General features: G+C 43.8%; 1 protein-coding gene across 1 annotated transcript in view; it reads right to left on the minus strand.

The window, feature by feature from the left end:
* The window catches only part of GFRA3 (GDNF family receptor alpha 3), a 90,104-nt gene that overhangs the window by 22,927 nt on the left and 53,883 nt on the right, over positions 1-13,294 (minus strand). Inside the window, exon 2 of the mRNA XM_068277007.1 lies at positions 3,640-3,912. Within this exon, the coding sequence (XP_068133108.1) occupies positions 3,640-3,912 (273 nt within the window). The remainder of the gene's footprint in view (positions 1-3,639; positions 3,913-13,294) is intronic.

Genomic DNA, 13,294 nt, shown 5'->3' on the forward strand with positions numbered 1-13,294 from the left:
ATACCACAAGTCTCAACCCCTACAGAGCATTCAGCTCCTCACCTTACTGTGATAAGTGGCAATACCATGAAACAGCTGTATGTAAGAAGAACTCATTATTTCAATGTGTGATATAAACGGATGACTCTGGATGCCATCATAAGTATAATTCAGAGAACGGGAATCGATCACATACAATTCCATTTTGTTTAACCTCCTGTGGACCGTGTCTAGTAAATCCTACACCACACTTGTGGTTGCCTAAGCCTGATGCGGTGTAGGATTTACGCCACCTGCTTTTTCCGCTCCCTCCACGATCGTGCACACCCGAGAGGGGAGATTCAGCTGTTATATGACAGCCGACACCTCCCCTCACTGATCAGCAGCCATGGCAATTGGCTCCTGATCACACGATCACTACGATCACCGGTCGATCGTAGTGAACAACCTAAGCAGCGGCAGTAGGAGGGGAAGAAGAGGACCGGGACTCACCTTCCTGACGTTCCCCCAGCAATCGGCGCTCTCCTCTGCTCTGCCTGGCATCCCTGCTCGCTCTGGCTCTAATGTAGGGTCTGGGCTTGATGACATCATCAAGCCAGGACCCGGAACTTGTCAGCAGTGCAAGCAGGGATGCCGGGCAGAACGGAGGGGGGTAGAGCTGCTCATCGCTGGAGCTTGGGAGGTGAGTAATGGTTGCTGGTTATACAGGGGACACCAATCTACACTGGGGACACCCATGCCTAGCTATCTATACTGGGGATACGGCTACTTGGCTATCTAAATTCCCCCGCCCCTCACCTCCACATGTAAAAATTCTCTGGTCCTTAAGGCGGGTTAGGCTGCCGGTCCTCAGAAGGTTAAGGTGTCTATACTGTGCATATCTTTGGATTTTTGTTACACAAATAATTGTTATTGGCCATTTCAAAATAACAAATCCCCATACAAACATGCTGCTCTGCTCATGGCCAAGTAGCCTGCTCTATCCTATGGAGAGGGGAAGGGGCAGTAATGAGCAAAGATGTGCTGCACTGGGAAATATATAGTCTGAAAGGTTTTCCAGCAAGTTCAAAAGCCAAATTGGTTTCCCTGAAATTCCAGTGTGGGTACAGGCATCCCCCAATGGCTGCAAACAATCATTCAGATGACAAAAGACTGAAGCATGTACACGCCTTTTGTAATGCAGTATTGAAGCAAAGCATTAAATTAAAAAAAAACCCTTAGATACTTACCTCTGTAGTGGGAAGCCTCTAGATGGTCCAGAGGCCTCCCAGATCCTCTAACAAATGTTCCAGAGAAATGTCACTCTAAACTTATTTGACTTACGCCAGTTAATTACGTTTCTTCCAGCCGTGTTTCCTCCTGTGTACAAGAACATTCCAAATGAGCATGTGCGAGTAGGGTCCACACATGCCCAGTAGATTGAAGAAACCTTTTCCTCCTTTAACATGCCCTGTGTTCTACAGGGCATGCTCAGCCTGGAAGTGATAGTGTGATAGTGCGGCTGGAAGAAACTTAATATACTGGAGAAAGTCAAATTATCATCATATATCCTGCATCATATCCCTTCTAGTCCCTAGTCACAGTAATTGTGGGAAAACAATGATTGCAGTTTCCATTAACAAACCTGCCACTCCTTTACATTTCCCAGAGTTTCTCTGACCAGGAGGGAAGGGAATTGGTGACCTATTATTAATAGTTACAAGAGCTGCTCATTGAGATGCTAGTAATTCCAGCCTACATGTACATTTATTTCAAACTGTTTGCAACTTGGAACTGGAATTAGCCAATCAATTGTGCTATTTCTGCCCATTTGGATTGGCTAAATTCTGCTAGTATGCAAATTGGCAAACTGTATACAGCTTAGAAATGGGTCTGTCAAAACAGTCAGTAAGTGTATTTGATTGGCCCAGTTCCAAGCTGCATACAATATGCAAGATGGAATTTGGCTATCTCTATTGAGACTGCCACAGCAGTGATGGAAAAAAAAAACAAGAAGAGTAACACCAATGACTGGCAAAAGTCCTTTTTGGCCTCCACGCTTTTGACATTCTCTGTTTTGTATTTTTCAGTTACAGACATGATGGAGTTGTGCCACATAATTCAACAGTCACATGACCATTCTGCCAAGTATTCACTAATAAGACGCTATTTTCTGCTGAGAGAGGTTTGTTGGAGGGCTGGTGTAATCAATAGAGTGAGCTGCGCGGTGTGTGCTGTATGTAGCACAGAGTATGGGGACCTCTTCATCAAGGAAAGGACATTGAAGCAGAACTGCAGTCTGGCAAAACAATTAAAACCCTTATAACCTGTCCTCCAATGCATAATGGAGTGGTTGGTTATCCATGCCTTCCTTCGACTGAAAGCAATGTCATCTGTGTAAAAATTATAATCTACCCATCAGCTAATACAGGAAGCTGCCATCTTCCATAACAATGTAGTATCCAGTTCAATATGTAAGTACAACATTGCTGCTTTTAAACTGCAAAGATTTTTTCTTATCTTTACCCCAGTATTTTTCTCTCCTGCATTCAGGATGTACAAATGGCAAATTGGAGAGCTTTGTACTGGCTCATCGACTGATAAGGCTTCCAGGAAAAAAAGAAAACTAAAACCATCACTTTCAGACACTTTCTTTTTAAAACAAAAGGAAGAAATTAGAGAATCCCAATAGTGTATTATTGATAATTTGCAATTAAGAATTGAGAGAATGTAATGTATGCAAAAGCGTGGGTTGCCGCAGCAAGCAACTACTGTATGTGCAGATGGGGAAATTATCCTGTCACCACTCAGGCTAAGAAGTCGCTCTCTGTAGGCAGGAAAAAGGGTAGTGACACCCATCCACCTGGTAGATATTCAAATGACTTTGAAAATACAGAGGAACAGTAAAGATTATAAAATATGTTAAGAACAGCTTAAAAATGAGGCGGGGGGGGGGGGGGGGGGTATTACTGGTGTACTTACCTCTCCACAGATGGCACAACAGTAATGTATCATGAAAAGATATAATATTTACTTCTTACTCAAAAAAACATGTCGATCTTAAAATAGAGTGGCTAATTTGCTGGAGCAGTGGGGAACTTTTTGCTGTAGTATCACTTTAAAGGACAAATTAAGTAATAGGGATATGGAGGCTGCCATATGTATTTCCTTTTAAACAATACCAGTTGCCTGGCAGCCCTGCTGGTCTATTTGGCGGCAGTAGTGTCTGAATAACACCAGAAACAAGCATGCAGCTAATCTTGTCCGATCGTATAAAATCAGAAACATCTGATCTGCTGCATGCTTGTTCAGGGTCTATGGCTAAAAGCATTAGAGGTAGAAGATTAGCAGTGCAGCCAGGCAACTGGTGTTGCTTAAAAATAAATAGGCAGCCTCCATATCCCTTTTGCTTCAGTTGTCCTTTAATGCATTTGATGATGTGCACCAGTCAGGAATTACGGTTGATGCAGTAATAATGTATGTTTTTCTATCTGTCCTTTGTTATAACTGTAACTGGGAGGTCAGTGAGGAAAGCAAGAGGAACTTTGAATGGTTTAATGAATGAAATGATTGTTATTGAGTGTACATGCTGGAACATGCGATCTAACAGCAGATGTCCTCATTCTTAATCAAAATATCAACACTTCAAAGTATAGTTGATTTACATAAGGTGAAAATTACCTTGAGCGGAACCTGGGTGAAGAGTCCAGTAAATAGTCACACAGTGCTCTTCCTTCTTCATCCGCCTGGAACATCTGCATTGCATTAGGCCCTTCTGGGAGAGAACCCTGGATGCTTCTTTGCACTGTGCTGAATATACCGGGTTCATTACTTCCTTGTGGGAACAGTTCATGAAAAGCTGGTAGCTTGCTTCACATTGAGGATCTTCCATGCACAGCTGTTTAGCAGACAGGCAGTCGCTTGTTTCCGTAGAGTTGGTGGATATAACATTTACTGTAACAAAGAAGGTCAAAGGAGGAAGATTTAGTTTTTCTCTAACTGAACAAAGGAAAACTGAGATTTACTGTGAAAGTTTCCTAATTACTCTCTGCTGTTCACTGTGCCAAAATAAAAAAATTGCCCCTAATCATTTCATAACCATGCAATACACTCTATCATTGCAAAACCGTAGCAATTTGCTTTGCTTTGTGCTCGGTTGTTAAAACAGTTCCTCTTTGGGGCAGATTGAAATTGTAATTTCAGTGGAATTGCAATTTAATCATAACAAACAGCCAGGCCAGGTCACAGTGATAAAGATCCAACATGACAAATTAAAACCAGGGAGAGGAAAAGGGCACAGAAACCTTAAGGTGCCCATACATCTAGCGATGATGGGCAGATTCGACCAAGAGACGAATCTCTCTCTAATCAAATCTGAATAGAGAGATATCTGTCAGCTGCCCATACACTGCAAGCCAATTTCCGATCAATTTCATGCAGAAACCTCTCAAGAATCATTCTCGGGACGCCGCATCTGCCACCGCGCCGCTACCCCCAGTGTATAAATGTACCCCCTGTGTATGCGTTTATACATTACCTGTCCTGTGTTGCCCGCCACGCGGTGCCCATCTGTTATCGGAACCTTCCGCTCTTCCATTAGCGGTATACACGCCGCCAGCGTATAGCACATGGCGCTTGTGAGGTCATGTGGGCAACACAGGACAAGTAATTTATAAATGCACACACATGGTACATCTATACCATGAGGAACACCGTTGGGGGTTCTGACGTGTCCACTCGTCTTGATATCCCTCACTGTTACCACCATGCACCCGATTGACCACAATGGCCCGACATCTTGCAGCATGCCCAATCGATAAATGTGACCAGTTTCGGCCTAAAATTGGTCACACTGTCGATTGAGCATGATCTTAGTAGCACAGATTTTCATCCAATTCAATAATACTTATTGAATTGGATGGTTGAACTGCCGCCAACTCGAGAGATGTTCAGTATGAGCACCTTTATACTGTGACAAAGGCAGCTCTGACTTTTAAAATAAGCAGAGCAGTGCTGAACTAGTAGCACCAGACCTGCTGCCGGTGTTTTTTTTATATTAGCTTTTAGTTGTGTTTTAGGGATACATTTTTTTTACTCATCTCTAACTCACATCTCACCTCCTGCCCCCTTGATCCTATTCCTTCTCAACTCATAACTCACCTTTTTTCTTCTATCTTACCTGCTCTAAACTCTGTATTCAACCTTTCCCCTTTCCACTGGTACTTTCCCATCCACATACAAACAAGCACCTTGGAAAATCGATACTCAGAAAAACTTTCTATTGACCCCACCACCCTGTCCAAACACTCCATCTCTCTCCTTCCCTTCTCCTTTAAACGACTTAGCTCAGAACTTGTATATCACCTAACTGCCAACTCAATGATCATTTCCAGTTTGGGTTCCGACCTAGTCAATCCCCATAAACAGCTTTAGTTAAAATAGCTAACGATTTATCCACCGTTAAAGCTAAAGCTTTCTACTTTATTCTTTTCCTTTTGGATCTCTCCTCAGTTTTTGACACAGTGGGCCATCTTCTGCTTCTCCAAATCCTCTCCTCTCTCGGCATGCAGGGTCTTGCTCTCTCCTGGCTTTCCTCTTATCTCTCAGGAAGAGCCTTCAGAGTTGCACATTCAGGTACCACCTTCTCCTTCCACCCCTCTCTGTTGGTGTTCCTAAAGGCTCAGTCCTTGGACCCCTTCTTTTTTACCATCTATCACACATGGTTATGAGCTAATTATCAGATCCTTTGGCTTTCAGGGTCACTTATATGTTGACGACCCCAACTAAATAACATTTCCTGCAATCACGCTTTCTCACCCAGGATGCCACCAAACTTCTTGTGCACGCCTTGATTGTCCAACATATTAATTACTGCAACTCCCTTCTCTGTGGCCTGCCTGCTAATTGGCTGGCTCCACTCCAGCCCATTAAGAACTCCAAAGCATGGCTCATCAACCTCTTCTCACGCTCCTGTAATGCTAACCCGCTCTATCAGTTCCTCCACTGGCTGCCTATCACACAAAGGATAATATTGAACATCCTAACTCTCACCTACGGTACAAAGCACTCTACAGTCTTTCTCCTCTCTACAAAACTACACTTGTCTCCAAATACAGTTCTGCACATAATCTTGGCTTCTCTAACAACATTCTCCTCTTCTCCTATCTAGTCACCTCTTCTCATTCTCGCATAAAAGACTTCTGTTGACTTTCTCCACTCCTCTGGAACTGCCTTACACAATGTGTTCATCACTCACGTAAACTTACCATCTTTTGTCTAAACCTGAAAACTGACTTCTTCAGGAAAGAATATAACCTCACCTAAGACTCTTAGGGCCCATTTACACTTTTGCGGGTGAATTTACCATGATTAGTGGGGTAAAAATCGCTGTACACTCTCACAATTCCCCAGCGACCTCCATCAGCACTGTTTAAGCACTGTATCGTGATCGCTCCAGAATCGCGATAAAATGCTACATGCAATGCGTTTTGCGATTGCTACTAATCGGGAATTGCCCGCGATCAGTAGCAATTACGGCAGTGAGATCACGGCCACATAGTTAATGTTACACTATCGCTTTAAAAAGCGATATCGGTTCGGCGATTAGCAGTAAACGGCAGCTAATAGCCTAAGTTAGAACGGGCCCTTAACTAGCCACCGATCACCTCCTTATACACAGCTCCTCCTACTCTTTATCTACTTAGATTGTAAACCCATTTTGTGCAGGGCTCATCCCATTTCTGTGTTATTACTGCTGTGTACAGCGTTCCATGTTTTCCACCTTCATGTATGATGCATTGCTGGAGTACATATTGTGGCACCACCGAGTGAGTTGGGCACCAATATGAAAAATATTAGTAATATAACATCACTGATATTTTACTATAGACTGACCCCGCGCCCCACTCTCACATTTACCTTCTCTTCTACTGCTTAACACTAAGGACCCGTTTCCACTACCCACAAATTCGCATCACATAGCATTGCACCAATCCTGACGCCAATGCATGTCAGTGGAGTAGTTTCCATTGCATGCAAATTTTGCACTAACCTATGGCTCTTCTACTTAAAGAGACACTGAAGCGAAAAAAAAAAATGATGATATTATGATTTGTATGTGTAGTACAGCTAAGAAAAAAAACATTAAGATCAGATACATCAGTCTAATTGTTTCCAGTACAGGAAGAGTTGAGAAACTCCAGTTGTTATCTCTATGCAAAAAAGCTATTAAGCTCTCCGACTAACTTAAGGTAGCCATACACTGGTCGATTTGCCATTAGATCGACCAGCTGACAGATCCCTATCTGATCGAATCTGATCAGAGAGGGATCGTATGGCTGCCTTTACTGCAAACACAGATTGTGAATCGATTTCAGCCTGAAACCGATCACAATCTGTGGAGCCGCCGCTGCCGCCTGTCCCCCCCCCCCCCCCCCCGCGCATACATTACCTGACGCTGGCTCCCGGGCATCTTCTCCGCATCTTCTCCACGCTGCACCCGCTCCATCCCGGCGCTTCCTGTGTCACTCCGTGACCAGGAAGTTCAAATAGAGCGCCCTCTATTTGAACTTCCTGGTCACTGCAGTGACAGGAAGCGCCGGGATGGAGCGGGTGCAGCGCGGAGAAGATGCGGAGAAGATGCGGAGAAGACGCCCGGGAGCCAGCGTCAGGTAATGTATACCTGATCGGATCGGCCGCCGCTAGCGACGCACTCCCTACCCGCGGGCGATCGAGGGTAATTTCCCGCACGGCGCGATTGACGGACCGATCCGATTTCGGGAGGAAATCGGATCGGCGGGTGCATTTAGCGCGAAAGATTGGCAGCAGATTCGATCCCAGGATCGAATCTGCTGTCGAAACGGCCGCGAATCGGGCCAGTGTATGGCCACCTTTAGTCGTGGAGAGGGCTGTTATCTGACTTTTATTATCTCAACTGTAATTGAACTGTTTACTTTTCCTCTGCTAGAGGAGAGTTCATTACTTCACAGACTGCTCTGAAAGACTCATTTTGAATGCTGAGTGTTGTGTAATCTGCACATATTATAGAATGATGCAATGTTAGAAAAAACACTATATACCTGAAAATAAAAATATGAGAATATTTTCTTTGCTGCTAATCCTCTAGTAATTATTCATAGTACACAACCAATTCATTATATCATATATTTTTTTTCGCTTCAGTGTCTCTTTAACACTAACCCCCCAGCGCCCAAATGATCACAATTACAAGCCCCTCCAATATTCAAATAGGCAATCGGCTAACCAAAAAGGGGTAGTCTGGCACTCAGGTTTATTATGGTGCAGGGTGGCAGTGAAGTATTCTGCTGCTGTGACTGCATGGTGCTGTCCCACTATCAACTCAGTAGTGGGCTCGATTCACAAAGCGGTGCTAACCCAGTTAGAGACTTTAGGCATGATAACCATTGCACCACGCCGGTGAAAAGCCAGTTTAGGCGTGATAAGTTTAGGTGTGATAAGTTTAGGCATGCTAAGTTTAGATAAGTTTAGTTCACTTGCAAAGTCCCGCACGCAAAGCAGCGCCATTAAACTTTATGCGAAGTGCACCAGACTTTGCTAGCGCAAATCTTTTGATCAGCTGTGCACTGCGGTGCTAACCCAGTTGGTGCTTAAACTTATCACGCCTAAACTTATCACGCCTAAACTTATCATGCCTAAACTTATCACACCTAAACTTATCACACCTAAACTTATCACGCCTAAACTGAGTTTAGGCATGATAAAGGGCTTTTTACCAGCGTGCTAACTGTTAGCACCGCTTTGTGAATCAGGCCCAATGTGTTCAGGATGGCAAGGAGAGTAATACAACAAATCAAATAGAAACAACATCTGGTACCATTGTGAAGATTTATTTGCCAACAGTACAAGTAAAGTGCATGTGCACAGAGTGTGCTTGTATTCAAATACGCATAGCAAGTCCAATATCAATCTTGTACTCTTGGCATGTGTGGGGACGGGAGGTCCGGTGGTGGGTGCCGAGGGGTGCAATCTTCACAATAGTTCCAGACATTCTTTCTTCTATCAGTAACTGCCAGAAATTTAGCACTCATGCCAATTGATGGATTATGTGCTAAAAATATAAACAGCTCAGGCTTCAGTCACCCAGCCAGCACCCAGTACAGCCACTGGGTAATAACTATGAACTGTAGCATCTGTAAGAATAAGCTGTATTTGACAGGGAACTATATGGGATGCTAGTTGCCCTGCACTTTTCTGCCAAATAGAACCCTACCCTCTGTATACATAAACTATTCCTTATCTTGTCTATTTTACCAAAAGTGTCAAAAACTAAAACAGAACATTCAGACCATGATGACAACCCTGCTGAGGCAGAGTCCAACAGTTCAGTCCTATATATGAAGCATGTCAGCCAAAAATACAAAACAAAAACAATGTGGCATGCCTTTAAATCAGGGAGAGACTAAATTACAAGAAAATCTGTGTTCTGATTGGCTCATACACCTGCCCTAGTGTAGTCCACATCATGCCCTTTCCTTCCACCACCCACCTCTTGCGTACACACAAAGACCAGATGGAGGAATCGTTACCCACATGATTCCCTCCAGATGGAAAAAGCTTTCGTTTACTTAACCACGAATCAGCTGTTATGTTAGAATATATTGGTTAAACAGCCCTTATCAGGAAAACAATAGGGTTAATTTATAACCTGTGATCAGTGCATTGTGCAAATTTGTCCACTACTCTGGAAAGAGTGACCTTTGCTGATAGGTCTCTAGGAACACCAGGTGATAGTTTGTGTTTCTGATCCAAACGTCTGCTAGTGTCAAAGCGTTCACTGTGGCAAGCTTTGCAGTTTATTTAACTTGCGCTATTTTTTCATTCATCTGCCAAAGTGGAAGAGATTGCTTATTGTAAAGCAATAACACCTCTCTTGTTTGCACACATTTGACTGCAGCTGCTCATAAGAAATGTAAAGGTTCATATCTCCAGGTGGTTGTTATCATTCTGTATATTAAGTTATGTGTTAAACGATAGTTTTATATTTTGATGGCTGCTTTGTGTAAATGTCTGTGTCATTCTTGATTGGAATTATTTGCCCTCTTCTTAAGTTTTTTATGCAAGCAAGTTTAAGCTCGGCCAAGGCAGCTGATAAAGACTGCCTCTGCTGAGAATCTAGAGTGTGTACAGCACCCCGCGATGCCCCCTTTACGAGTCATCAAGAAATCTAAACTCGGCTGAGTGCTGGCCGAGGGCATTGTACTTCCCACTCACCCTGTCTGCTCTGTGACCCTCCTTGTGCGTCACTCTGTCAGCCCTCCTCCCCTCTGCATAGCAACTGAATGCGTTAGCCTCACCCGCACTGTCACCCGTGGGATTGAGTTCCATCCTCTGACGGGCAACGGTCTTTGTATGTGTGTATGACTTTTCAGCTGAAGCAGTACTGGGAGGTTCAGATATTGTGATGTATGTTCTTGGGCTGAAACAATGTAAGGAAGAAATACAGATGAGTATTTGTCAGACGCCTGTAGAGGGTCCCCACGCTGTCCTCTGGGCCACCATTGTCACTGGCGGACCACCAAAAGAAATCTGGTAAGAGCTTGTCGGATTTCTGACCATGAATCCTTTCACAGATGAGGTAATTAGTGTCTCAGCAGAGTTCAGTAACTACCTCAGTGTTTTCTGCAAAACGTGCACTGTCGGGGGTCCTTGAGGACAGAGTTAAGAAACACTGCGAGGATCCAGAGGCTTCCCTCTTCTTAAGGGGCCCATACACCTAACGATTTTCCCGCCGATATACAGCCGTTTCGATCACAGTGATCGAAACGGCTGTTAAAACGCCGTGCACACCGCTGACAGAACGATAAATTTTCGTCCGAAATCGATCGTTCCCGTCGACCCATCCGTGCGGAAGATTTTTCTCGGTCGCCGGCAGGTCAGGAGTGCGTCGTTAGCGGCGTTCGAATGCCCGACGACCGACGCAATACAGCAGTGATACATTACCTGCTCCAGCCGGCGTGAGTCCCCTGGTCTTCTTCTCCGCTTCGGGCTCCAGACCGTTTCTTCTCCGCTTCGGGCTCCAGAGCTACACAGAACTTCCTGTCCCAGGCAGGAAGTTTAAACAGTAGAGCGCCCTCTTCCCCTGGACAGGGAGTTCAGTAGCTGGAGCGGAGAAGAAGACAGCGGGGACTCGCGCCGGCCAGACAGGTAATGTATGCAGGGGGGGCGGCAGCTCCACAGATTGTGATCGGTTTCAGGCTGAAATCGATTCACAATCTGTTTGCAGCAAAGGTGGCCATACGATCCCTCTCTGATCAGATTCGATCAGAGAGGGATCTATCTGTTGGTCGAATCTGATGGCAAATCGACCAGTGTATGGCCACCTATCGGCAAGTATCTTTTTTTTGACCTGAGGTTTGCCTCGGGTTCACTTTAACTTCATAGTGCCACCTTTAAAAATCTAAAGTGGATTTTTTTTTCCTAATGAGATGTTATCGAGTTCTGTTTTTTTTTATATATTTTTTTCAATTTGAGAAATTTGTTTCCACTACAACTTCAGTGGAGCATTTTTAAATTACCTGTATAGCACCATGTCTGCCTCTTCACAGCAGCCTCTTGCTCTAAAGCCCCATCTACACGATACGATTCTTTGTACGATTCAATTACGATTCTATTTACGATCCGATTAAATCCGACATGTCCTATCAGGATTCGATTCGATTCAGTTTGATTTGCTATTAAAACAATGGCAAATCGAATTGAATCGAATCGAATCCCGATTGGACATGTCGGATTTAATCGGATCGTAAATAGAATCATAATTGAATCGTACAAAGAATCGTATCGTGTAGATGGGGCTTAATTCAGCCATGTAAGTTTCCCAACCTGGGTGCTAAAAGTGGGGGGAGTATCAGAGGATCATTTAAAAACACTGCAAGTTTCAAAGGGTGTGGCTATCTCCCCTATTGATTACAGCTGCTGTACAGAAATCTTAGCAGCTACAGTTTAATACAGTTAGCGCCAATTTCTATGTGTAGCTGCCATTTGAAGCTGTTATTTTCTATGTGTAGCTGCCATTTGAAGCTGCTATTTTCTATGTGTAGCCACTATTTATTGCCACTATTTGCAGATGCTAATTTCTATGTATATCCGCTATTTGTAGCCGCAATTAGGGTACCCTTTAAGGTTAGTTGGGATGGGCGGTTTAAGGTTAGTTTCCCACCAGGTTAAGAGTTAGGCACCACCGGGAGTGGGGTTAAGGTGTAGGTACCACCAAGGAGGGATTAAGGGTTAGGCACCACTAGGGAGGGGTTAAGGGCTAACCACTGGTGGAGGGTTTTTTGTTAGAATAGGGAGACGCTAGATTATTATTATTTATTTATAAAGCGCCAACATATTCCGTGGCGCTGTACAATGTAAGAAAACAAACAAGGGATATATAATGATACAGACAATGATATACATCAAATATAAACACTGATACAAGATACAGCACTGCTGATTACAATTTGATTTAACATGATGACTAAAATGTATAAATGTCTAACAGTGTGCAAGCAATTAAATTAATAACATTGAATGACACAAAAGGGTGAGAGCCCTGCACTTGCGAGCTTACAATCTAAAGGAATGGGGTGGAAACAAGAGGTGGGGATGTATACAGTATATGTACAGGCAGTGCGTAATTAGGTTATTTAGTGGGTGCATGGCCTAAGCTAGAGAATATGCTTGTCGGAAAAGGTGGGTTTTGAGGGAGCGTTTAAAGATTTCAAAGGTGGGAGAGTGGCGGATGTGTTGTGGAAGGGCATTCCAGAGGAGGGGTGAGGCACGTGAGAAGTCTTGTACACGTGAATGTGAGGAGGTAATTGTAGAAGAGGATAAAAGAAGCTCGTGTGCAGATCTGAGATTGCGGTTGGGTTGGTATCTGGAGACTAGTGAGGAGATGTACAGGGGAGAGAGATTGTGGAGAGCTTTGTAGGTTAGGGTTAAGAGTTTGAACTGAATCATAGTAAAGTATTGGTAAATATTACCAATATTTTACTACATGAATATTGTAGAGTATCGGTAAGGCTGTAGACACACTGAGCGTTTCTGAGTGCTTTTCTGAACATCAGTGCTTTCTGAGCGTTTTTTACTTGCACTGATGGTCAGAAAAATGCTCACACTGTGTCTATAGCCTAACACTGCTGAGATTCTACTGTCACAATCCTGCACCCTTTTAAACGCGCGGCTTTTTCAAATGTATGCGAGTATCAGGGGGAGCATTCTGAATGAAGAAAGGCAAAAAAAGAAACAGTTTAGTCTACGTTCACACTAGAGGCGCTTTTTCATTTTTTTAAGCGCTGGTGATTTTTCAAAA

The sequence above is a fragment of the Hyperolius riggenbachi genome, chromosome 3 (genome assembly GCF_040937935.1).
Source record: "Hyperolius riggenbachi isolate aHypRig1 chromosome 3, aHypRig1.pri, whole genome shotgun sequence".
In the NCBI taxonomy this organism is placed as follows: domain Eukaryota; kingdom Metazoa; phylum Chordata; class Amphibia; order Anura; family Hyperoliidae; genus Hyperolius; species Hyperolius riggenbachi.